This window comes from Ammospiza caudacuta, chromosome 19, assembly GCF_027887145.1.
Source record: "Ammospiza caudacuta isolate bAmmCau1 chromosome 19, bAmmCau1.pri, whole genome shotgun sequence".
Classification (NCBI taxonomy): Eukaryota; Metazoa; Chordata; class Aves; order Passeriformes; family Passerellidae; genus Ammospiza; species Ammospiza caudacuta.
The window spans coordinates 5,646,719-5,673,070 of NC_080611.1; the positions used below are offsets into that span (position 1 = coordinate 5,646,719).

The following is a 26,352-nucleotide window of genomic DNA, read 5'->3' on the forward strand; positions in this document are numbered from 1 at the left end:
GAAAGAGGAATTCTGGCTTTTGCACAAAAAGCAGCAGGCTTAAAATAATTTAAAAAAATAAATCCACGAAAGTACTTTGAACTTCTTTGTGCTCTGAGAACAGCACTGTCAATGGTTCTGATTCAAGGCAATGTAATTATAAAATAGATTCTGTCATTCTTAGGTCAGTAATGTCAATTCCTCAGTTCTGCAAGGGTTTATATATTTTATTTTCCACACATCCATTGTGATTCAGCCCAGGATGTTTCCAGGAGAGAAGCATTGCTGTGGAGCTGCACACAGGAGGGAATGCTCAGGAGCTTGTGGGGCCTGGGCACTGCATCAGTCAATTTGCAAATTGAATTAATAATTAAAGCTTGAAACAGGTACCTCTAATAATGTGATGCAACTTGTGGATGTGTCTTTGGAATAAAAAAGAAGGAATACTGACTGTACAGCAAAATTCAGAATCTCTGAATTAGGTAGATCCGTATCTTTTTAATTTAGTGAAATAGTGTGGAGTGAGATAAAGTTAATAGAAAGATGTGCATCATGTTTGACAAACCAAGCACTGGCTGAGGAAAGATCTTGGATTATGATAGAATTTTTGGTTCTTAAAAGTGAAATATGCACAGGCTGTGGAAAGGGAGAACAAAATTAGCTTTATTTGTGGACACACAGAGTGTCTGAGCAAGAACAACTCAGGGAGCTTTGCAGGGGAGCACACAGGTCATGGTGCCACCAAGAGGGACTGGATTGGAGTTTGTGCCACGTGGAAAAGTGGCTATGCAAATCCCTGTCACCTTTTTGCATTCTTGCATGGGGACAGCAATCCTCAGAGAGGCTCTGAACTGAACTGGAGTTGGTGAAACGCCAGAGGAAAGGATAGCACTCAAATTATTGCCATCAGCAGAGCTTGGAGTGGCCTGACTTCCTTCTTGGCAGTGAGGAAATGGAGAGGAGCAGCCTTTGTGAGTCAGTTCTGCTTTGTAGTTGGAGCAGAGCAGTCCATATCTGAATCCCTGCATCAGCAGACTGCTGCACACCAAACACATTTGCAAGGTGATTATTTTATACTCATTTGCAGCACGGTAAGGAATGGGTGAAGGCAAAATTAAGGGTAGAAGAAGTGTGAAAGAGGAAGCAATGCTTGCCACATCAGTCACCTGCTTTTGCTGCTGTCTCCACTCCTTGCATCCCTTTTTTTGTTTTCTAATTTAAATTTTTTAGAAGCTGGAGAGCAGACATCATGGCAGGAAGGTGGGGTAGACAACACACAGACCTTATCAGCATGAGGATGCAGAATCTCTGCTTGCTTCCTACAATGATAAACTGAGCTGGGATTATTAAATTAAGCCTGATCTATATTGATTGTGGAAAGCAAAAGTTTCTCAATTAAAGGAAGTGCTGACCTATGACAAATGAGAATATTGTGGAGTTGGCATCTCTGTGTTGGCTGAAACACCAATGAAATTGTTGAGCAGTCAGAAACCCAGAGCATATTACAGAAGGGACCTCCTCGTGTGGAATGGAAAAACCTGTTTAAAATGTTCAGGCTTTTGAAGCTCATACAAAGGGATAAACTGGAGAACAAAGTTGTAAGAGCTGTTAGGATTGCTAAGCTGGCCTTCTGAGCACAGCTACTAATTTTATTGTGGGGAGGCAGGAGGAGAGGAGGGAAGAAAATGTTTAAAATAAAAAACAAAAAGCAAATAAAAGAAACAAAAACCAACAAGCAAATAAACAGGTTTTTTGTTGTTGCTGCCCTTGCTGGGAGTTTCTGCCAGAGGATGGACATGCAAACAGGTGATTAAGGGTTTGGCACACCTCAGGGAGGAAATATTCCAGCAGAAGTGAAGGCAGACAATGAGGAGTCAAGGGAGGAAATATCCAAAGGAAGGGGAGGTCAAAGGTTCACAAAGTGGAGCAGTGAAGCCACAGAGGGTGACACTGAGTGGAGCACCTCAGGCATTGCCCTGGGGCTGGGGATCCAGACAAGCAGCAGACTCTGCTCCGTGGGGTCAGGAGAAGTCTCTGCCCACAGCCAGGAGAAGCCAAGGAGTGCAAACAGCCCCTGCCATCTCCAGGATGATTTTCCCTCTCCCCTCTTCCCAGTTCAGATATTCTCCTCCCAGTGCTGTTACTGGCCAGGCTCCTGTTCGGACAGAGGCACTGGGCTGAGGTCTGAGCTGGTGAAACCATCCTTGAACACATCTGCACTTCAGGAGGGTCTGAAGTAGCTTGAGCCATTTGTTTCTTTCCCTTTTCTGGTGTGTTTCATGTGGTGATAAACACAAAATCACCTGGGAGGAGGCTTGAGCAGGAAAGGAGAAGGGTGGTAAATCTCACCAGGAGAGGAAACCAGTTAACATATGTGAAAATGGGAACTGGGAAGGGAAGTTTCTTCTTAGTTTTACAGAGATGATGATTTTATTTAAAACTTGCACATAGTTCCTTTTCATTTTCATTTTTCCTTTTCATTTGTGGAAATCAGAAGCTGGTAGAGTCTGTATGACTGGAAAGTCCTTTGGCCAGTCTCATGGGTTTGGAATGTTCCTGAAGCAAATGAAAAGAAAAGCAAAATGAACTTGGTAGTCTTTTTATTATTCACATTAAAGTTTAGGAGGACTGGGAGTGCATTTTTGCAGGAAGAAACCTTAATATTCAGGAGAGGTTTGTATAAATCACGCTGAAGTCAAGAAAAGTTGATTTAGAAGGAAGCAGAGTTGATCAAACACAAAACTCTGGGTGTTTCGTGCTCTGCTTTCATTCTGAAATGGTTTTGAGGTGCTTTTTGCCTCACTGTGGGCAGTGTACACAGGTTGCCTGTGGTGGGTTGTTCTCTGAAGGCTGTTTCTGCTTTGCAGGGGTTTAGGTGGAGAGCTGATGAGACCAGCTGGTAAGTACCACAGCTGGGCTGGGACAGCACCTGAGGTGCCCTGAGGAATTTGGCTGTTGATGTGTTTCCAGTTTGTTTTGCATGTGTTGTGTTGAATGTGTAAGTAAAGTCTGCACAGTAATTAAGAAAAGATGAACTTTGGGGGCCAATTTGGAATAACCAATGCACTTGGAATAACTTTGTATAAGAGCTAGAGATGGTTCTGGGCTCTGTCTCACTGTGTCCTTCTGCTGTTGCACACAGTGAAGTTTTTTCAGGGTTGAACTGTCTTCCTTCAGTGATTTACTCCAATTTCTCTCCAGAATTTCCAATTTTCAATTTCTCTCCAGAAGAGATATAGTCTGCACTTTTAGACAGACGCCATGGTGGAAATCATGATTTTATCATAACATATGTGTGCACAGAAGTGAAGCACAAAGACCATATAAACAACAGTCTGTGGGGAATGTGGCACCACAGAAAAGATGGATTTGGAAGATTGTTATAAGCTGAAAAAAGGAAGGGTGTTGCAGGAAGAGGTAGCCTGGGTGGATGAGGAAATGATGTTTCCTGCTTGTGAGCTGAATGAAGGAAGTGCTGCAGAGCAGATCCAGCTTGGAAGATCTGAAACCATCCAGACCTCATGGGTGAAAGAGCTCCAGCACTGAGGTGGAAGAAAAGGAGGATTTGAGTGAGATTTGACACAAAAAGCAAGCTGAAGGAATAGGTTTTTTGTGATGTTTTAGCTTTAAGCAGCTGAACATTTCATGGTTTTGGAGAAATACAAATGGCAGCATTTTGACATGATACAAATGTGTAGGTGGAATGAGAGAAGAATTGAAAATGTTCCACAAATTGCCTGCATGTCTAATGAAGATGATGGTCTCAACCACAACAGAGCACAAAGAAGTGCACGGAGCTGAGGAGGAACCCCAAGAGACTTGGGTTTAGTCACATTGCACTTGTCTGTGAATAAATATTAGCTCAGAGAAGCTGACACACAGTTCTGAGAGGATTCTGTGTGGCATTGCCATGGTGAGGAGTGAGTTCAGGAGTAGATTTGGAGCCCAGTAAGTTGATTATAAATGGAGGTGATGAGCTGTGTAGAGAGCCCAGAGGAAGAGTCAAAAATCAGGTTGTGGGAGGAGAGGAAAACAAAACAATGGCATTACTTTATATTGCACTTTCTTCTGTGCTTTCCCTCCTCTCCACCAACTCTAAAGCAGCCAGGCAGTGACCTGGAGCTGGACCAATATCATTTATTTAAACTGAACCCCAGGAGATGAAAGATAATGGTATTCCCCAATTGCTGAGTTTTCATTTGAGCAATACAATCTGTTGGACAGAAAATTTGCAGTGTTTACTGTGTTAATCTCCATTCCCCAAAAAAACCTCAAAACATTAAAAAAAATACAGTTTTCAAACTGGGTTTGTAAACATTAGAACTCTCCTAAGTTCATAGATTAAATTTGCAGTGTTTACCTCCATTCCTGAAAACAACCTGAAAACCTTTTAAAAAAATACAATTCTCAAAGTAGGTTTGTAAGCATTACAACTTTAATAAGTTCATAGATTAAATTTGCAGTGTTTACTGTGCTAATTTCCATTCCCCAAAAAATCTTCCAAACCTTTTAAAAAATACAATTCTCAAAGTGGGTTTGTAAGCAGTACAACTCTAATTTCATAGATTAAAAATAATAAGGGCTTTATTATGAAAAAGATGTGCTCATATATTCCAAGTATCAAAGGAAATAAAGTTGCATCCAGTTTCATAGCTCCCAGCTGTGTGCAGTGCACAAATGCCACTCCTTGGAGGTTCAAAAACAATGTGAATAAGAGGTAGGAAAACCTGTCATGTATATTTGAATAGTTTTTAGTGGCTGTAGTATTATCCCTGTCTCAGTTGGTTTATTTTCACTGATGCTGCACTGCCATTTCTGGGCTGTATAACAAAAAAAAGTGGCTGATATGTGTGTGCACACCTTGAATGGCAGAGAGAGAAAACATCCCCCCAAACAAGGGATTTGCAGGAATGATGGGACTAACTCATGTCAGAGGACAGTCACTGCATCACTGTGATTTTTGTACAAATGTAATTTCCTTCCAGTTTTTAATTTCCCTTAGTTTGAATATCTTTTAGCAAATAGTCTTCAATTTAAAAGTAATGCTAATGTAACTTCCTGTGGTTGTCTCTTCAACATTGCTGCAATTTCTCTTTACTGGGGGGTATTGATCTTGTTATCAAACTTATTTTCTTACAGTCTGCACTTTAATTGAGAAGTTGTCACTATCAAAAATGCCATTTAGAGGAGATCCAATAATCAGTAAGTCATATTTTAAATAACCTTCAGTGACTTGTGGTAACTACTCACTAAATTAAAGTATTAAGAAATTATGCTTTTCAAAATTAATGGGGTTGGGTGGTCTAACACATTAAAAAAAAAAAAAAAAAACAAAAAAAAACCCAAATACTGCCGCAGATGCTGATGCAATTTGAAGATTTGGTTTTTAGCTGTTGACAATAAATAAAATGTGCAGTACTCAGCATCAGCAGGCATGGGTCCTCACTGTGGACATGGTAATCCAGACTGGAGCAGCTCTACTGGAAATCACAGCCTTGCTTACTTTGGAAAACCAAGGACACAGGTTGATCTGTGTAATTGCTGGTCTATAGAAAAATTAAATGGAGAATATTGAAGTTCAGAAAGTAAGAAAAGTTAAAGCTGTTTCTGTTCCTTGCTGTTGCAGGTGGTTGGCAGTGGTTGATCAATGACAGCCTAAGACATCTCACTCTTGTTTCCAGTGCTGCACGACAGCACATAAAGGTACAACAATTTCTCCTCCTTCATGTGGTCACATTAAATACAAAATTAGAAATTCTGTTGCTTTCCTTTGGTGGATTATCCATGGGATCTTATTGGTTCTTGAATGCATGTTTCTTAGATGTGTGAGAAGTGGTATTTTAAAAGTGTATTTTGAATTCCTCAAGATTCCAGTGGACCTTTCTGATTAATACTTGAGCAGTTATCCCAAAGGTTGTTCCTGTCTGTACCTCTGGACAGGCTGATGTGCTGTAGTTTTATTTAGAGAGTGTTTTGCTTCTGTTTGGTGTACCTATAATATATGTGATTTCAGAGAACTCTTGTGAGAGTAAAAAATGCTCTGGATGATGTCCACAGGTACTCTGTGAGCATTGCTGTGAGTTACCAGAGCTACTCAGGACAAGCAGCTTAAATTTTCCATTAAACTCTGCTGCAAGTCCTTTTTCTGTGCTCTCAGACTGCTCTGATTGTGAATATTAAATCCATTGATGGATGTGTCTCATGCTGTTTTATTTACATCATCTTAGCACCTCCAGTTGTTCACCTTAATTTTCCCAAGAAATCCCATGGCAGTTTGATCTCTGCTGAATTATAAAGGCAATTTCTGTCTGCCCTGCTAGAGCTCTCAGGCAATCTGAATTTAACACACTCTGTTCATTGTGTTAGGTGGTAGTAATAAGATAAAAAGACATTTCAGGTATCTCTCACCTCATCTTTTCAAGCTTTCCTTGGGACAGGACACAGAGAAGAATGGAGTTGTATCCAAATCACTGAAGGAAATTTTAAAAAGAAATTTGAATTCTTAGGATATTTTTTTGGCATTAACAATTTATTCAAAGTGCTGGTATGTTTATAACTGGAACTTCTAAACAAAAGGCTGAAAAGAATTAGTTATAGGCTGTAGGGAATTTTAACTTGTTTGGTAAACATCACTTAAAGCCAAAGTGTATTTAGTAAATGGCAATTCTCACTTATTTCTGCTTCTGTTTTAGAGAGAAATAATTGTAAAGGCAATGCTTAAGATTTTGAAAAGTAATCTCTTTTTTTTTTCTGACATACAGTATTCTCTTCCAATTTAACTTCATACATTTAAGGTGAAAAACATTTCATTTAGAAAGTGAAATATCTGAGCAATCTGGTCTGATCCCAGGCATCCCTGCCCATGGCAGAGGTTGGATAATTTGGCCTTTAAAGGTCCCTGATCTGCAGCAATTGGATAATTCTGCATATTTTGTTACTATTATCCCTGTGGTAGTTAGAATATTGTTTAGGTGAGTGCTGGTTTTCTTTCAAGTCCTTGATTTTGCATGGAGAACTTGTCTGAGGTGTCTTTGAGGGCAGAATGAATCAGCTGGGCAGGATTTCTGTGTTACAGCTGAGATTTCTTGTACCTGGAGAACATGAGTATTAATAGGTATTGTTGCTGTTAACGTGAAGTGAACAATGCAACTTTTGTGTGCTTTCAAATTTATTATAATTTTGGGTAACATTATCAGCTGAAAAGTATAATTCAGCCATAAATTCCTTCTATTGTGTATTCTATTAAATTCTATTCTGTTACATATTCTATTCTGTGCTTTCTGAAATAGCAGCTGTTATTTTGTGTTCTGTATCAGTAACTGAAACTTCTCCAAGAATGAGGAGACTCAGTTATGATACACAACCATGATCCTTTTCTAAGCCAATTAACATTAGGACACAAAGCCTATGATCCTGGGTGTTTGGGCTTTTTTTTTTTATAACCTTCAGCCCATTTTCTTTTCTGTGTTTCCTTGCTGTAGCTCCCTGGGGAAATAGGGTTTGTTTCTTATCAATCTGATATCAGTATATGGATATGTATGAAATAAGATGAACTAATGACTTGGGTGTTTTGTGATGCTGTGTCATCCTGGAGGTCTTTCGTCTGAACTGAAAATACATTTCATACATTACTGTACTTTTTTAAAATGCTGATTTACCTTACTGGTCATATTGAAGGAATAAGATGAAAATCTGTTTTTTCCTTACATAAGTTTCCTTACTAAACCACTATTGGGAAGAAATAATAAGAAAGAAAATGCCAGTATCTGAAAAGATTTTTTTATTTTAAAATCTACTTTATTTTTCCTTAAAAATTCTAAGATATGAGGTGAATAAATGAATTTCTGTGCCTTTGTTGCAGGAGTCTGCAGTGTCTGCACTGGCTGCTCTGTGCAATGAATTTTACATCAACGAGAGGGGAGAAGCTGATCCAGCTCTGCAGGGTAATGATTCATGTTAAACACAGAGGCACAGAGTGCTGGGCTGGACAAAACTTGCACTTTGGAGGGATTGTACAGAACAAGGAGGGGCAGCACTGGTTTTAAAACAGCTTAAAATGCATCAGGAAAAAATAACTGACTGCTGAAAGTTGCCTGAAAAATGACAGCTGGAAGTATAGGAAATGTCTCATTTCCTCCATAAATGCTGGTTTTAGACTGGAGGTGAGCAGAAGGTACCACAATAATGAGGCAAATTTATGTTGCTTTTCTGTTCCATACTGTGAAACAAAAAAAACAAAGATTATGCATTTCTAAAATCCTAAAATTTAACGGAGTGAATCTTTTCCCCATCCTATTTTAATAAACTCTGCCAGAGATCATGGCTGATTTTCAGGAGAGTTGCTAAGGGATAAGAAAGGGATAGAAAAGGACAGCCAGAGTTCTGGTAAATGTGCATGTGAGAGCTCATGTGTTTGTGTTGGGATCAGCAGTACAGGAGGAAGCTTAAACTTCTCTTAGGGCTGGATGAATCAGCATCTTTGTTTATACTGCTTTTATACTTTATTTATGCTGCTTTTCTTGTACCTGTCTTCCTTTCAAGGATCAGATTGTTCAATGTCCATCAGAGACAAATTGCTGGATTGTACAGATAAATATTTTAAGAAAAACAACATTTATATTTTTGTTTTTCTAAATATGACAGTGAACTTACATATACTTCATAAAATATTGATTTCTTTTTCTATTTTTTGCCATTATTAAATCAGGTAACAAAATACCTATTATTTATTTGTCTCAGAGTTGTTCCCAAAATGATGTTGATATTGATCACATATGTATTTACATACAGTCCATGCCCCAAAGACATTAGGGCTGAACTATAAAAGCAGTCTATTTTGATTTGAAAATACTTTATATAGTGCTAAATCTTTACATTTTTGTCAAAAAAACCCCAAACAAACCCAAACCCTAAAATGGCCCTTTCCCTGCTGGAGTTTGGCCGTGCCTGCCAGGTTCTTTGTGGGCAGCATGGGAAGATGTGATCTGATCCCAAGGCACATAAAATCCCCACAAGCTCAGGAAAGGTTCATGTGTAAAACCAGAACGTGCTGGGCAGGAGGAGGCAATGCTGAGTCAAAGCAAACAAACTAAAAATGAGTTGAAAAGGTGATAGGGCAAATTTAATGTAAGGATGAAGTTTCAAGTTTCTGTGAAAGTGGACTGGAAAACTCAGGCAGGTGCCCAGGTCAGGAAGGAGAAGAGATCTGCTGTAAGTACAGGCTGCAGATGTTCTTGCTTTATTCATTTAGAATCCTCATGTTTTTTTCTTGGATTTGAGGTTTATTTTTCATCTGCCTTGTGCTTGGAGGGACCATGGCAATGTGACTGTGATGGTCTAGGGATACAATTAGGGCAAATTTGTAGACACAGATAAAATTTCTCATGGGGTTTCTGAAGTAGAATTGTGAAATGACATTTTTTCTGTTCTAGAAAACTCTCTGGTCAGCTCCATCTTGAGTACCCTTTTATTTGGTCTTGGCTGCACTGGACCCTGCTCCACAGATGATAACAGAAGTGGCATTACATATTCAAGAATCTTTTAAAAAAACAAACAAAAAAAAGTGTATTTTATCTCTGTACCCATAAAACTTACAAATTTCATGCCTGTCTGTTGTGGGATTGAAATCCAGTAGTAAAAGTCCTTCCAGAGTGTGTGATGGATGTGGGTATGAGTGGAAGCTGCAGTGCAGGAGACATTCAGCACAGGGCAGGTGCCTTAGATAAATCAGTTAAAGCAGGTCTGGACATGATCAAGGACATTAGGGGAAAAAGAACCCAAACATTTTTGGTAAAATTTAACCAGAGTTTCACTGTGGCTTGATGATTAAAATGAAAACACCAATCAAGGGTGCTTTAGCAGTTTGACATTCTGAATCTGTCCTTATAAGGCTGCAGTTTTATTGAATCACTGCTTTTGCTTCTGTTTGTTTTGACCTTCTCTTAGTGTTTTCCTGTCTTAGTGTGTTCTGGTTTGGTTTTGCTGACTTTCTCTTTTAATATCCTTTCAGGATGGGTTGTGTGGAATTAATATTGTAGGCACTTCATGGGCCCTGTTGGTTTATGAAGCTGAAGGCTCTTAGAGGAATATTAACATTTGCATTACACTTTGCACCATAATTACTGAGTGGTTATAAGTAAAGAGCTGGTTTTGCTCATTGCTGTGTCATTTGGCTAAAATGTCAATCTTAAATTTCCATCACTCAGAGTGGAGACTGTCCCAGCCTCACTGTTCAAGATCTTCTTGCTGTCACAGCAAACACTGCATCTTCCTTGGCCTCAGGACTCCTAACACCCTGGTGGTTTGGAAAGTTTTAAATAAATGTGCTTATCTGGAGGTGTTGCTCACCTCTGGCCAGGGAGCTGGGCTGCTGATGGGAGGGACAAGCTGAGGCCTGTCCATTGCATGGGGGTTTAAAAAAACAGCCATGAATTATGATGAATGGGGAGTTTCTTATGGCAATTCTTCTTTCTTCCTCTAGCAAATATTGCTCAACCATTCAAACCTTAGATTACAGTAAGTGCTGGGACAATTATGTAATCTTCCCAGGATCTCTGGTTCTTTTTCTTGGAGGATTAAAAAGTGTCTGTGCAGTAAGGGGATTGGTAAGACCACCTTGCTCCTGTCTGAATCAGAGCTGTGTTTATTGCAGCTGGCTTGGAGAAGCTTTTCTGGAATACTTTGGTTTTCTCTGCATTTTACAAGAGAGTTTAATGTGAAAAATTGGGTAAAGGAAGTATTGGCTGTAGGTATGAGATAAGGCTGCAGCAGCAATGTGAACCTGTTCCTAATTTTTCCTCTTTTATTTTTTCCTACACCCTCATTTTCTCCTTGCTATCACTTTACATGTTTGCTGAGGCTCTTTTTTTCCAGCCCTGCTGGGTTTATTCTGTGTTTATTCTTGTGCCTTTTGACTCTGCTGCTGTTTGTAGGGTCACTGTCCCCACTGTGTCCTGTGCCAGCACACAGAACCAAAGGTGGAATTTCTTCCTGAGCTTTCCCCTCCAAAACACCCAACTTCATTTATGAAAAATGATCTGAAGATATCTTACTGCTTATGTATGATCTGTGTGTGTGCTAGAACAGGACTCCAGTCAGGAGTTTTCTGAGGGAAAAATGTTAAAATAACTGGTATTTACAAACCTGGGGGTCTCCTGCCTAACACAGAGCACTTATCCAGTGATAAAAAATGGAGACTATAAATATAAAAAGAACTTGCTCCCCGCTGCTTAGCCAGAAATTTGTGCTTATACTTATTAGTTGGATGTCTAAAACTTGATAAATCTTTAAGAAGTTTGTCTTTTCTCTCTCTGAAGTAATAGGCTTAGTATAAAGTCAGATTTTTAGACAAAAAATATGAATTCATTCATGTAAAAGTGAATGTCTTAAAATTTTTATCCTTTTCCTGTCGAAAATTAAGATATTCAACATTTTAGTTTTACAAATTACAAAATTTTCCAGCTGCTTTGTTCAGGGGATCTTTTCCTTCTTTTCTTTCCTTAGCCGAATATGAAATTTTAATGATGTGGTGGTTGCTTTTCATTCTGCAATTGTATTTTTTCCAGATGAGCTGGTGACACAGTACGTTTCAGAACTACAGAACTCAGAGGAAATGATTCGTTGTGGCTTTTCACGAGCTCTTGGGGCCCTTCCAAGATTTCTGCTGAAGGGCAGGCTCCAGCAGGTGAGAAAACAGGATCATTGTAATGAATGAGTGAAACCTGTGACAGTAATCAAATTAATAATAATGATCATAATTAAAGGTCTTTGTCAAAGGGGTTTGAATGCTAATGCACAGAAAATCATCAGGAGTTGAGCTTGCCATAGTTTCTGATAATTAATGTTTAATCCTGCTTTAGTGGTGTGAATGGAAAGCCAGAGGTTGAATTAACCCTTTGCTATGGGATATTGGTCCAAGGGAGGAGAGAAGAGAGGAGGGAAGAGAGATTTGCTACAGGGATTGAACTGAAACCCCTGGAGAAACTAAGATTTGAAGACACAAAGTGAAATAGAAGTGTAGATTTAGAAAATAGATTTTAGCTTTTAGTAGAAACTTATATCTAAGTGCCTTGAGGATGTAAAAAGCTGCAGCAGAGAGCAGAGGCCTTTTTGCCCTTAGGCACAATTCCACAAAATAGAAGTGGTTCTGTAAGGTTACCCTGCCCCAGACAAAATGCAAACTTAGCCTGTTGTTCACATTTTTTATATGTATTGTTCCCATAAACAAGAACTGATAGAAATACATCTGAATTTCTGAGTAATAGTCTGGTGATGTGTAAAACCTTACAGGCCTCTCCTGGTGACAATCCAAACTCTGCTGCCTGCTTGGTTCCTTCATACAGGATTGAACTCATTTTACTATGATATCTAAATTTAACATAGTGAAAAATGCTTTGGGTTTATATATCTCAATCTTTGTATTTTTTCAGGTTTTGGAAGGTCTAAAAAAAGTTACAATAATTTCCCCTGAAGATGTGAGCTTTGCTGAAGCCAGGAGAGATGCCTTAATAGCAATTGCAAAGTATGTTTCTCACCCCTGCTTGTGTCTAATTTTAAATCTTTCTGTAGAAGTTTTCTCCATTCTGCTGAGAGCTGGGAGCATGAGTCTTAAAATCACTTATACACATCTTGACTGCATATCCATTACTCAGTTTATTTTTAATTCAGGGAATTACCACACACCTGACTATGGACTTCAGCTCTGATAGTGCTGTCAGGTTTTTATCAGTTAACTGACTACCTAGAGTGTATTTTAATGTTTGCTTTTCTCATGGGCTGCAATTTAATGAGCTTTACTGAGGAGGAAGAATATATGTTTTTCCACAATCTTAAAAAGATTGAATTGATTTGAAGAAATGGTGCCTTTTATTTAAAGCAATATTTTCTATGTTGAATGTCACAGAGCAGTTAATGGTATACATTAATATTTTATGCTCCTAAACTGTTACACTGCTAGAAACCCTGTGTCTTCAAGGTAAATAAGTTTAATATCAGGTTCAATTCACATTGTGTTGGCCTTTTGCTCTTTTTGGTGACTTTATTTTAAGGAGAGTTTAGGGACTGACAGATACTGAAGCAAGTTCATTTTTGTAGTGTTATAGGTGTGAAAGCTTTTTGGAGTACTTTGATTTTCTCTGCATTTTATAGGAGAGTTTAATGCGAAAAAACAAGTAAAGGAAGTAAAGCAACCTAATTCCCTGCTGAGATCCTAACTTTTCCAGTGTTCCTTTGATCCCAAACACTGCTCAGAACTCCTCATGTCAAATTCAGCACAGAAATATTCCTCATTCCATCTGCAGTGGACGTTACAGGTGGTGTGAATTTAATTAACCAACATAACAAAGCTTGCTCTTAATTGCCTCCCATCCCTTTTTTTCCTCCTTTTTTGCAGGGTTTGCCAGACAGTGGGAGTGAAGGGAGATGGATCCCAGCAGGAGTTTGTGTGCAGGGATAATGTTGATCAGATTTATGCCACGCTGCTCACCGGTGTCACCGACTACACCACCGACAGCCGGGGGGACGTTGGAGGATGGTAAGGTGGGGCCAAATCCAGGCCAATGAAAAGCTGATGTGGTTTTAAAACCTCTTAGAAACAAGAGCTCCAAGCTTTTGGAGATTTGAGATTTTGGAGATTTGAGCCTAGGTAGGAATTAGGAATGCACGGCAGGAAGAGAAGTGGAAAGTGAAAGGTGAGGCTGACAAGTTTTGTTGTCCTTCCTCAAAAATTTGGAATATGGGGACTGATATGTTCAAAACTGAATTTAAGCCTTTTTCTGGTTCTGTGGGTGACATTAATTCCTTTTAGTGAATACCAGGAATGTATTCAGTTGCAAAGTAGGGATTTAAAACATTACTTCTCTTTATTTGAGACAACACATTTGGTCCTGCCTGATGTCTCCTGCTGCACGTTGCTGTTTGTGGGGATTTTTTGCCAGGAGAGGGAGCAGCTGCATAACGTGTTGAGAGGGATAAAAACTCAATTGTGCTGCAGCATCACCAAATCTTTTGTGAGTTTAGAGTTTCAATGATTTCAGATATGATGCTGCAAGAATAAATCATAAATCTATAGGAATACTTCTGCTGATGGGAAATCTGTAACATAAGTAGATTAATAAATTTAGTAACTTAATAAGATTAATAAGATTTTAGTAATAATGAGTCTATAGCAGTCTTATTTTCATGGCATTCCTCAGTCTTCAAGGTCCCCCGAATATACAAAGAAGATTCAGTGTGTGACATTGCATTCCTCTGAATGCTCTGTATTCCCTCAGTGACAGTGATCTGGAAAGGCAGATTTCAAATTTCAAAATTCCTGACTGTACAGGCTCGTGTCCTTCTTTGGGTTTGTGTTTCATTTCCAAAACTCCAGCTGGGCATGTGTCAGCATTTACTGATTGGAAGTTCCTGCCAGCTTTGAGTGGATCATGAAGAGTTCATGTTATTCATGAACTGTAGAATTCTTCATCCTGTAGAATTACACAGCATAGGAATATGGATGTTGCAAACCAAACATTCTCCTGTCAGGGCGCTTTGCTGCACCTATTTATGAGCAAAATGTGCCCAGCCTGAAGTAGTACTTGTTAACAAAAAACCTTAAATTATCCTAATTCAGGAACAAGCCCAGTATCTGCAGATTTAAAATACTTTTGATGCTGTGTAGAAGCCTCAGAGCAGTAACACTCAGTAGAGAGAAGCCATGAACTCTGTAAATGAATGTGATAGAGTAATTTTGTCTTTTATTTATTAGCAGTTGATTTTGAGTAAAGTGCTGGTTTTGAAAAGGCTGCTTAATTTTATTGACGGAATCCATAATTTTAATTTGTAATGTGGAGATATATTTTGCTTTTAGAGATGAAGAATCAGCCTTGGGTGATTATTTTAGATATGAAGAATCAGTCTTGTTTTTAGCTGTGGATGATAGTGTTTGTGTATGGTAATGAAGTGGTAAAATACCTGTATTTGACCTGTCTGGCAGCTGCATGAATTATCTCAGGGTACAGAGATGTGCGTTCAGATTCAAAAGTGCTTTGAGCACCAGATACTTTTTGTTTTTGAGCTTCTTTGGGCAATTCCAGCCACAATCAAGTTAAGAAACGTGTAAATCAGAGGGGGAAGGGGGATTCTTTCTCATGGCAAACTCTTGGCTGCTGAAAGTTTTGTGGCCTCTCTAATATCAGTGCTTTCTCATTCTGTTTCTTCTAAACCAGTGAATAAGATGGAAAGATATGGAGAGAAATGCTGTTTCTCTGGAGAGACTTTGTCTTTTTTGTGTAATTTCTGTTTTTCTTTAATAGAGTCGTGGGAAAGTTTCACCAACTTCACTCTGCATATGCAAACTTTACCTTTCTTTTGACAGATTGTTTGCTGGGACATGTCTGATCTGTCTACAGGTGGTAGACATGAATATCTAAGTCAGATATGATACAAAAAACTAGTAAAACATAACCTTGATGAAAGACTGCCAGACTTGTTTCAAGCTGCTTTGGAAAAAATGATGTAATTTACCTTTTTTACCATTATAACAAATGTCCCACCCAGTTTTAGATTGCACCTGCAAGTTGTTTTGGAAATCAGCAAGAAGAGTATTTCTTCTCATAGAAGGCTGCTGAGTCTTTTCAAATAGTTTTTTTTCCCGTTTTTTAAAAATTATTACTTAGAAAGGATGACATTATTCTGAGTTACTAATGTAGTGAACATGCTGGGCCTGGTCATGTGCAGGGTCTTGTCACCCACTGAGGTAGTGTCCTTGGCTTCAGTTTTTTAAAAAACTCATGGATTGACAAGACATGGTTTAAAACAGCCATACTGATGATTTTTTAAATTAAAATTACACTTTAAAAAAAATTATATTTAGACGTTTTGAAGGGAGAAGATCATTATCTAGACAAGACTCACTTCAAGCACAACTTAGTGTTGCTTTGGTCAAACTTTTCATGAAATTAATTATTGCTTAGCATAGAGATTTAAGCCACTCTGAGTCACAACTTGTTTTTAATGTTGGAAATATTAAGCTTGAAAATTTACAAGAATGTGACAGTGTTCAACATCTGACTGTCAAAATGTGGGTTGACCTTTTCAAAAAATAATTTGAAGCAGACAGAGCACTTAAGTTTAAATACATCTACTTGCACATGAGATATTACTAATCATTATCAAAATATTACTAATCATTATCAGTTTTAACCTTTTTAAATAAAGAATGAGGCTGGTGACATCTGGCTGGAATGCAAACCAGGCTGGTGAGGCAAGGCACTGTTGGATCCTCAGTGCCATGTGAGCTTTGTTTCACAGGATGGGACTGGGGGGACACTCCTTGTCCTCCCAAAATATGGGAGCTGCTCTCAGAGGTCGTTGCTTTTGTTCTTGGGAATTTGTGCTGGTGTCTCCACCCAGCTGATGAAATGGAAGGTGTATTTGTTGAAATAAGGGCTGCTGTGGCTGCTCTGATGTGTCTGTGTCTCCACAGGGTGCGTGAGGCTGCCATGACCAGCCTGATGGAGGTGACCCTGCTGCTGGTGCAGAACGAGGCAGAGCTCATTAATGCCAGCATGTATGGTGACATTCATGTTCTGTTCTGTGTTTTATCTCATGGAGCTCCATCCAGCCCTGCAGGACACCCTGTGCTCCTCCTTTATTGAGTGTGACAGAGCTTTGACGGAAGTGCATCAAGCCCAGGCAGATGGGGAGGATGTTTCATTTGGTTTTCAGAGGGAAAACCTTGTTGGCAGAGCCTGGGTGGTAATCCCACCTTGGAAATGCAGCACAGCTGTGGGATTTGGGCTAAACCTGTGCTGCTTCCCAGAAATGCTCACTGAAATAGAAAGCAAACCTGCCTACTTATCCAGTGTCCCATCATTAATTGGGAATGTGATCAGATGTGAGCTTGAGTTTGGATTTTTTTCTTTGCAGAATTATTAGTAAGGAAATAAAGATAGAGAATTTACACTGAGCTCCTGATTTTTAGTTTCATGATATGGTACTCCTAACAATAAAAGAATTTAAAAGTACCATTTTTAAAACATAGCTTGAGCTGCAGTAAAACCTTCCTAATAGTGGTATTGGTTTGTAGACAGAGTGTGCCAATGTTTAGGTGAACATATACATGGTGTGGGATTTAATTAAAAACCCCCAAATGTTGAAGGACACCTAGAAGGAAAGTACTGGATTCTCTAAGAACACACTGCTCACTAGTGCCCATTTTCAGGGTCTTCCTCCTGTTCAGCTGTTTATTCACAGATTGTCCACGTGGAACTGAGAAAAGCATTCCTGCCAGCTGGATCCCATTTTATAAATATTCTGGGCCTTGGTGTAACTGAAGGAATTGCAGCAGGTTTTACTGTCACTAGTGGCCTTTTACCCTTGTGGCACACAGTGTTGTAGCTGTGAGGATAAACAAAATAGGATATTGTTAAAAACTAGCCAGAATTGGAGAAATTATTTACTTGGGATATATGAGATGTAGGAGAGACCTTGTCCTCTGCTACATGGGCAGTTTTCTACTTCAAAATGTGCTTTTCTCAAAGTTCTGCTCTATTTCCATCTGAAATGTAGCAGTTCAGCCAGGCCATCAATCACTTTGTTATCTTTTTGGATGAAGAGTGGGCCAGTATGTGTAAAAGGTGGATAAAATATTCTGTACCATTAATGTCATGCTGATTTTTTGGTTGATTGATCTGTGGAAGATAAAGCCTCAAGATTCTGTCACCATCTGGGTGTCCCAAATCACTTGTGTGTTCATTCTGAAGAGTTAAACCAGAATACTTTCCTAGCAGGATCATTCTAATTCATTTAATTGAAACCATTTAAATCTAAATACACATTCTACTGCTTAAATTTTCTGATTAATTGTTTTCTTCTTTATAGCTGCAAGCAGATTATGTGCTGGCTGGCTCAACAGTCAGCTGAAAAAATAGATAAATTCCGAGCTCATGCAGGATCTGTGTTCCTTACTCTTTTGCACTTTGACCATCCTCCAGTTCCCCACATCCCTCACAGAGAAGAGCTAGAGAGGATATTTCCAAGGTAATGTATTGAAAAATGTCCTAAACAATGAAAGTTAAAGATAAATGCACATAGTTTCACCTAAACCAAGCAACCTGATGTAATTTTTATGCCCAATATGTGTATGGCGTTGTCAGAATTTCATTGAATTGCCCTGTGAATATGCATGAACATATTTTTTCCTGAACTGGAAAACATTGATTATAATGATCATTTTTAATGATTTCCATTGTTTTAACCAAGCTCTAGTTGCAGTAGTTTTCCAAGATGGACTTTCTAGTTAAAGTAAGAGTGAGAGCAACTCGTTCCTGAGTGGTGATTATGATACCTGATGGGAGTGAGGAACATCCAGCTCAGTTTTTGGGGGATCCTCAGCCTGCTGGGATCCTCTGCTCTGTCTGTGAGGCTGCTGATCATCAGCATCATCATCATCAGTGCTGGGAGGATGTGTTGGCCTTTCCTGGGACAGGTCTGCCCTTGAGTAGCTGGTGATGGGAGAGAGCACAGAATGAAACTGCAGAAAGAAACTTGTTTTGTGAATGTAGGCAAAAGTGTCTGGGGAAAGGAAAGTGCAGTTCAGATCTCCCCTGGATCAGAACAAGGATTTGGAGATTCCTCCTCTTTACTGGCAGTGGCTGAAGCTTTGATTTGTATTTACCCATATGCTTAAAGACCAATGTTTGATTTGATATCTAGGTAATCAGAGACCTTCCTCCCTGGTGTGGAGGAGCAGTGTGAGGAGGAGGAGAAAAGCAGTGCACCCACACAGGATGATTCTTTCCCTTCCCTTTCAGGTGGGAGAAGGAGACGCTGAACTGGAACGCGGCGTCGGAGGCGTTCCCTCGGATCACGCAGCTGCTGGGGCTGCCAGCATACCAGTACCACGTGCTGCTGGGGCTGTCTGTGTCCGTGGGGGGGCTCACAGAGACCACGGTGAGACCCCTGCTGCACACCCAGCGGCCTGCTTGGCTTTCCTTTCTAAAGTGTCATTCTCTTGACTTGCTGGTTTTGGGCTTCTTTTTTCTGCCTCTGTTGAGGTCGGGTTGAAGGCACTTGAGACATTTGTTCACATTCAGGCTTAGGTGATTTTTACTGCAGTTCATTAACAAGGAACAAAAATGGCTAACTATCTCTTGCCACAAGGTCTTTTAAGGCTAATCTGTCCAATTAAGAAATGACACCTAAATTATTTTCACCTTTAAGCCAATAACTGATCACTCAAAGTCCGCAATGAGGACTTTTCTGTCCAATTACAAAATACCACCCAAACCCATGGAGAACAAGGAAGCCTTCTCCATGGCCTCGGGTCAAATGCAGTGCTCTCCTGGGAGTCAGAGTCTGTCAGCTCTGTCTGTGCTTGGGGGGTCCTCAGCCTGCTGTGATCCTCAGCTCTGTCTGTGAGGCTGCTGATCATCAGCATCAGCAGTGCTGGGAGGGTGTGTTGGCCTTTCCTGGGACAGGTCTGTCCTTGGATCAGCTGTTGAGTAGCTGGTGGTGGGACACCTCTGCTTTCAGACCTGATGGCCTGCTTGGCTTTCCTTTCTAAAGTGTCACCTCTTGACTTGCTCTATGCTGGGTTTCAGCTTCTTTTTTCTGCCTCTGTTGAGGTTGGGTTGAAGGCACTTGAGTCAACAGTTCATGTTCAGGCTTAGGTGATTTTTGTAGTCTCACAGCAGTCAGTTCTGCAGTCTTTCATTAACAAGGAACAAAAGTGGCTGTCTCTTGCTACAAGGTCTTTTAAGGCTAATCTGTCCAATTAAGAAATGACACCTAAATTATTTTCACTTTTAACCCAAAAACTGGCTGCTCAAAGTCCGCAGTGTGGACTTTTCTGTCCACATATATGTCAAAATACCACCCTCACTCATGAAGAAGAAGGTGAAGAAGAACAAGGAAGTCTTCTCCAAGGCCTCAGGTCAAATGCAGTGCTCTCCTGGGAGTCAGAGTCTGTCAGCACAGAAAGTGTGAAATTCTCAGCATCCAGAGCTCCAACAGCTCAGCATGCAGGGAACAAGGAGTGAGGGTGCTTTGTTTGTCCTCTCCTGGCCTGGCAGGACCTGAGAGCTCCAGCCCCACAAATCCCAGCCCTGTGCTGACTCTCCCAGCTGGGATCACAAGCAGAGCCCCTCAGCTCAGTGCAAGGGTGTTGCTCTTCTCCAATGAGGTGAAAACCAGTTCATTTGTCACCTGGTGCAAGGCGTTAACTGGCAGTTGTCAGTAGGTCTTAACAGTATGCACAGGTTTCTTTTTTTAATTATTTTTTATATATTTTCTACTAAAATACCAGTGAGATGTCAGAAGTTCCATTACAAAGAAATATCATTCAAATGTCTGTCTAAATCCTCTGAGCTTTGCAATCCTTATTTCATTCTTCTGGCATGAACAATCTCTTTATCACTGACTTTGGCAGTCTGCTCTGCTGCAAAATTTTTCCCTACTTTCTTTTAATTTCAGTGTATCCTTATGTCCTTTTATTACAACTTGTATTGGTAGCTTCAGAATTCTTGGTTTCCAGATATTTGCCTTATAACTTTTTTGATTTGTTGTGGCCAAAGATGTAAAATATAAGGAGACAGTTTGGGGGTAAGGACATGGTTCAATATGACACCACAGAGGAATATCAGAGCAGTAACAGAATATTTTGGACTGTCAGTTAAGCCTTTAAATCCCAGTGGGCCTGTAACAAGAGGAGGAGGCTGTGAGTCAACACCCCAACAGTGGTTAAGAGTGTTTCTAATTAAGATTTCCATCTCAAATTAAGAAAACCATTAGAAAAGTGCTGGGAAAGAGAATTTTGTGAAGGGGGAGCAGCTCCTGCTGGGTCACAGCAAGAAGGAGTTAAAATCACCTGGATCTTGTCTCCCAGGCCTTCCCCTGCTCACCACAACCTGCCCAAGTGATTTTTATTTTGCCTGGTGCGGTGGGTTCTGCTCTTGGCATCAAGAGATGTCTGTGAGCCTTTGGGCTGGTGGAGCACAGAATTCAGTGTCTGTGCAGTCTCTTGTGTTCAAACCAATTCTGAGCATTTTAATCTTTCTAAAATGGCAACTAATTATATGGCAAGGGCTATTTTAGAACTTTGGAAACATGTGTGTGTTGGTTTGTGACAGTAATTATCAGATAGACAATGTAACTCTTAACAGATTTCTTTAATGGCAAACATGCACATGAAATTCAGCTTTCAGTCAAGCACAGTTAATTATTGGAGGCTCCACCAAAACCAAAGTTATTTGTCTAAGTAAAAAAAGGAGGAAAGTTTTGGAGAAACAGACTTTTTGGCTGCTAGCTGGGGTCAGAGGAAAATTCTTATTCAATATTTTAATTTTTTTTAAACTCCTGGTTGCATTTATGAAAAGTTGGAACAGTTCAGTTACATGCAGCTCCCTTCCCTTGTTACCATCTGACAGTGTGTTAAGGGAAACCTTCTGCAGTGTTCTCAAACTGTGATTGTGAAATGTTAACTTTTCTGTGACCCTCCAGTTTTTCTTTCTTTTCTGGCTAAAATATTCTCCAGGGCTTTAGAAAGAAGATGAGCTAATTCTCTCTTGAGTCAGAGAGAAAGGCAAGGGAGGGCACTTACACTTGGGAGTGTATGTGTGTGGTGAATTACTTTTAATATTTAAAATGTGATATAGAAATTAGAATTGATGTGTTTTACAATGACTGGTATTCAAGCTACTCTGTCAAAGCCTGTAGCACTCTTTGCTCAATATCCAGGGATTGGTTTAAAACATTAATAGACAATTTTAAGAACGATCCTATTAAATCCATATGAAAGGAGCAGCTTTTTAAAATCATGGATTGGGGGAAAAGATTATTGGAATATGTGTTCTTGCAGTGATGTGTTGTTGTGACTCTCTTCCCTCTCACTTCAGAAATATCTATGCACATACATATGTGGACATGGAATTTAGAAAGAAAATTCTTGTATATCCTGCAGGATAATCTGAGTTCAAATGTCAGTTTGTCTTTTACTCATCCCAGGCAATCCACAGGAGAAAGGCTCTGTTGTAATTCCGTGGTCAGGGGCAGTTTGGCTGCAGCTAAAATTGCTCTGCAGTATATTTAGCAAAAGTAGTTCTTTGTTTGGCTTTTTAAAGAGATTTTCTGGAAGGAGCCATGTGGGGTCTCTGAAGTGTTGTGGTGGCAGTGGGGCTGCTGGAAGAATTGCAGCTCAAGCATTGGAAATAATCTGGAAAAACAGAAGATGTCATTCCCTGTGGGATTTGGCACTCTGCTCCATCACCATGGTTCAAAGGGCACTTTCTCTGTGTAAAAGAATCTCCTAATTATACATCTGGCCCACAGTGATGCATATTTCTTATGGCTGCATAAAACCCCTCAGTCTGTGGAGATCAGATGTACAATGCTGGTCTTTCTCCAGTGCACAAACCCTGCAGTGGCAGGAGTCAGGATATAATTTTGATATAATTTCATTACTGTTGAACTACATTACATTCTAAATTTTGTTTAAGCACAGAATGTCTTGTGATTCCTTTTCCCCCTAAAGAGTGAAAATTGCATTTTAAAGTGGTATAGAAATTGTAAGTAAAGCTTTAAAAAAAAAAGGAACAACGTATTCTAAACTCTTAAAGTTCCTCCCAGGCAGTACCAAAGCTGTGTTACTGTGTAGATCTCACAAACAAAAATACTGGGATGTTAGTAGATGATATTCTAAAACATCTGGTTACTGGGACAAATTGTATGCAAATCAATGCATATTTGGTGGAAGAAAGAGGCCCCAAATCCTCTTTTCTTGGTTGAGAGTTCTTGAGCAAAATACACTTGAGAATAATTCCAGACATTCTTTTCTTACAGAGCAAAATAGTGTGAATGATGATATTCCTGCTTCATGTAAGGCATCCCTGCTGAAAGTACAAACCAGAGCCCTGATGTGGGTCAGGTGTCTCAATCACTGATGTGTAGCTGAGATTTTGGATGTAACAAATGCTCTGTTACAAACTGGGATTAGCTTCAGCTGAATCTTTTTGACCATATCAGCCCCCAAAGCTGGTTTTAGAATTGCTGTAGCTCTGTTCTGCACATCTGTCTGGAAACAGTTTGGTGAAGGGTTGTGTAGAAACCACACCGGGACCTGCCCTGGTACTGGAGGTTGAACCTTCAGGACTTGAGTTCTCTTGATGCTTTGAGAAGGCTGACCTAGAACAGAGGTTCTAAATCAGGATTTATTAAAAGGATTTCCTCAATGGATCCACCTTAGGCAGCACAAGAGCCCAGCCAGGGCTGCACCCAAGATGAACCAAAATGGTCCCAGAATGCACACAGGGTCTCTCACTGTGATCAGTTCTGCTCCATTTGCATCTTGCAGTTCATTGTCCCATTCCAGCTTTAGCCCATGCAGTCCCATCCTTGTTTTTCTCTCTTTATTCCACATCGTTTGTGCTCTTGGGCTGAGATTTGGGTCATTTGTCCTTGGTGCCCAGCTGGAGCAGGAATTGTTTTGTCTCCCTGCTCTGTGCACAGAGCTCACCATCCCCTGATGTGAGCCCAGACCCACACACTAAAGCAGCACAGAATGTGAAAAATACAAAAGCCAAAATCTGAGGCATCCCTGTCACCAGGTGCAGGGTGCCTTGAGCTCTGTTCTGTGCTCTGTTCATCTCCTGTCCCTGCAGGATCTGCTCTTGCCCTCAGTGTTGGGGCAGTCACACCTTGGCAAACCCTGGTTTTGCTGTTCCATAAGAACAAGGTCAGTCTCAGGCCTCCTCTTAAATTTGGATCCAAAGTTGTCCCAGTTCCAGCCCATTAACCTCCTAATTTCCTCTCCCAGTCCTTATGGAACCCCAGGGAAAGGTAAATGTCACATGTTTGATGCAGTGTGAATTTGTGTTCTGCATAGATGGGGAAGACATTTGGAAATATTCTTCTCTTCAAATACTCAGGAGCATTAAGATTACAGCTCAGATACTGAGGCTGGGACAGAAGGAGCTCACCTGAGGAGGAAATAAGGATTTAACCTGCTCATGTCATGTTGTTATGCTGGAGTTTCTGCCACTATTGGGAAAATGCCCCATTTTTCAATCTGCTAAGCAGTTACATGATGGATTATCCACACCTGTACTTCTGTATTTTTTAATTACTTGTGCTGTCCTCATTCTCCAGTGTTTCTGATATCCCGCAGCTCTGCCTTGCTTTGGCACAGCTCTGGAGCACCCCACCTGGAGCTGTGCTTGTTGCCCTTTACTTCCATGCCCTTTCTTGCCTTTTCAAGTCATTTGGATCTGCAGAGATAGCACTGAGTCATTCAACTTCCTTAAAAAAAATGGTGTGAGATCTCTGAGGTCATTTAAGACACAAAAGAAATAGGAGAGAAAATGACACCACCTATGATTTTTTTCTGAGATGGGATTTCCTCTGCTTGTTGTTGATCTCTGCTCTTGGAAGGTGTAAAGACAAAATATTTGTTATTTATTTATAATAATCTTAAATGCACAGATTGTTTTAATAATCTATGTATATTATACAGATATATTAGTATAATATATATATTATACTAATATAATTGTATATTATATTAATATAGATATTTGTATATCTATATATTAGATATTAGTACAGATGTTACTGAGATTTGACTCTCATTCTGAAACTCAGAATAACTGAATAATTTCTGCAAATTGCTTGACCATTTCAAAGAAATATTTCTGCTCCTGCCCTGCCCAGGATGTTTCAGTACAGAACGAAGTGTGAGGGTTGTTCCTGTGCTGCTTCCCAGGATTGCTGGGCTGTGCTGTTTGCAGGCTGAAGCTTTGGGAAAATAGTTCAGAGTTTTGAGCCAAGGCTGAATTGTTTCTTATTCTTGGGTGCTGATGCACTCATAAATGTTACTGATATGGGCTTTGTTAGATAAAATGTTTAAATATAGATTCCTCTATTTGCTTTTGGGAAGACACTTGTTGATGTTTCTCATTCTCATCCAAAGTTTTATTTTCTTTCCTTGATAAAATGGTCAGGCTTCTGAGGAAAAGGGGATTCCCACAGAGGCTGTGCCTGCTCCCCTTCCACAGCAGCTCTGGGAGGGAGTTTGCCAGCTTAAAAAGCAAAAAATCCAAAAGTTTGCCAGCTTAAAAAGGAGAAAAACCCAAAAGTTCACCAGCTTAAAAAGGAAAAAAACCAAAAAGTTTGCCAACTTAAAAAGGAGAAAAACCCAAAAGTTGTCAACTTAAAAAGGAGAAAACCCCAAAAGTTTGCCAGCTTAAAAAGGAGAAAACCACAAAAGTTTGCCAGCTTAAAAAGGAAAAAAAACCCCAAAAGTCTGCCAGCTTAAAAAGGAGAAAAAACCCCAAAAGTCTGCCAGCTTAAAGAGGAAAAAACCCCAAAAGTTTGCCAGCTTAAAAAAGAGAAAAACCTGAAAGTTTGACATCTTAAAAAGGGAAAAAAACCCCAAAAGTTTGTCAACTTAAAAAGGAAAAAACCTCAAAAGTTTGTCAGCTTAAAAAGGGAAAAAAGCCAAAAGTTTGCCAGCTTAAAAAGGAAAAAAACCCAAAAAACCCCAACTTTCCTTAGAAATGGGCTAGTGCAGGTAATGCAGCCGTGGTCAGTTGGGTTTGGTGCTGCTTTGTGCCCTTTGTGCTGCTGCAGGGCAGGGCTGGAGCCCCTGTGTGTGGGGCAGTGGCTTTTTCCTGTCCTTCACTGGAGGTTCCTGGTGTTGTGTTGCAGCTCAGATACTCTGCCCAGAGCCTGTTTGACCACATGAAGAAGATCCAGAGTGACCCCAGTGCTTTGGGCAGTTTTTGTGAGACGCTGCTGAAGGTCTTTGAGGACAACCTGCGCAATGACCGGTACTGCTCGTCCTTGGCTCTTTTCCCTTTAGGCCTTCTTCCCTTTCCTTCCCCTTTTTCCCTTCCCTTTTGCAAGTCAGATGCGTGGCACATCCAGTGAATGCCCAAGGCTCATGAATTTGCTTTAATAGAGCTGTTGGTACAGCAGAACGTGTGGTAAAATATGAAACCAAGGAGTGATGGCAAAATATTCTGCACATTCAAGTTTTAAATCATGGAAGGGTTTGGGTTGCAGGGGACTCAAAACTCATCCAATTCCAGTCCCCTGGCAAGGGCAGGGACACCTTCCACAAGCCCAGGTTGCTCCAAGCCCCATCCAACGAGGCCTTGGAAACTTCCAAGGATGGGGCAGCCACAGGACAATCTGTGCCAGGGCCTCCCCACCCTCACAGGGAAGAATTTCTTCCCAATATCCCATCTAAACCTGCTCTTTTTCAGTTTGAAGCCATTCTCCCTTGTTCTGTTGTATAAATCAAACACTAAATAAATAATATAAATGTATAATGTAGAAATACTAATGTATATTAGCTATTATATTATTATTTATATTAATAATTATTTATATTAATAA

At 40.0% G+C, this 26,352-nt stretch overlaps 1 protein-coding gene across 2 annotated transcripts in view; it reads left to right on the top strand.

The window, feature by feature from the left end:
* Positions 1-26,352, top strand: part of TBCD (tubulin folding cofactor D) — a 122,340-nt gene that overhangs the window by 82,518 nt on the left and 13,470 nt on the right. For both annotated transcript variants that reach the window (XM_058817550.1, XM_058817549.1), the window contains 11 exons: positions 2,847-2,878; positions 5,119-5,181; positions 5,606-5,682; positions 7,841-7,922; positions 11,544-11,662; positions 12,408-12,499; positions 13,370-13,510; positions 16,445-16,528; positions 17,842-18,000; positions 18,774-18,912; positions 25,660-25,781. In XM_058817550.1, coding sequence (XP_058673533.1) covers positions 2,847-2,878; positions 5,119-5,181; positions 5,606-5,682; positions 7,841-7,922; positions 11,544-11,662; positions 12,408-12,499; positions 13,370-13,510; positions 16,445-16,528; positions 17,842-18,000; positions 18,774-18,912; positions 25,660-25,781 — 1,110 coding nt within the window. The remainder of the gene's footprint in view (positions 1-2,846; positions 2,879-5,118; positions 5,182-5,605; positions 5,683-7,840; positions 7,923-11,543; positions 11,663-12,407; positions 12,500-13,369; positions 13,511-16,444; positions 16,529-17,841; positions 18,001-18,773; positions 18,913-25,659; positions 25,782-26,352) is intronic.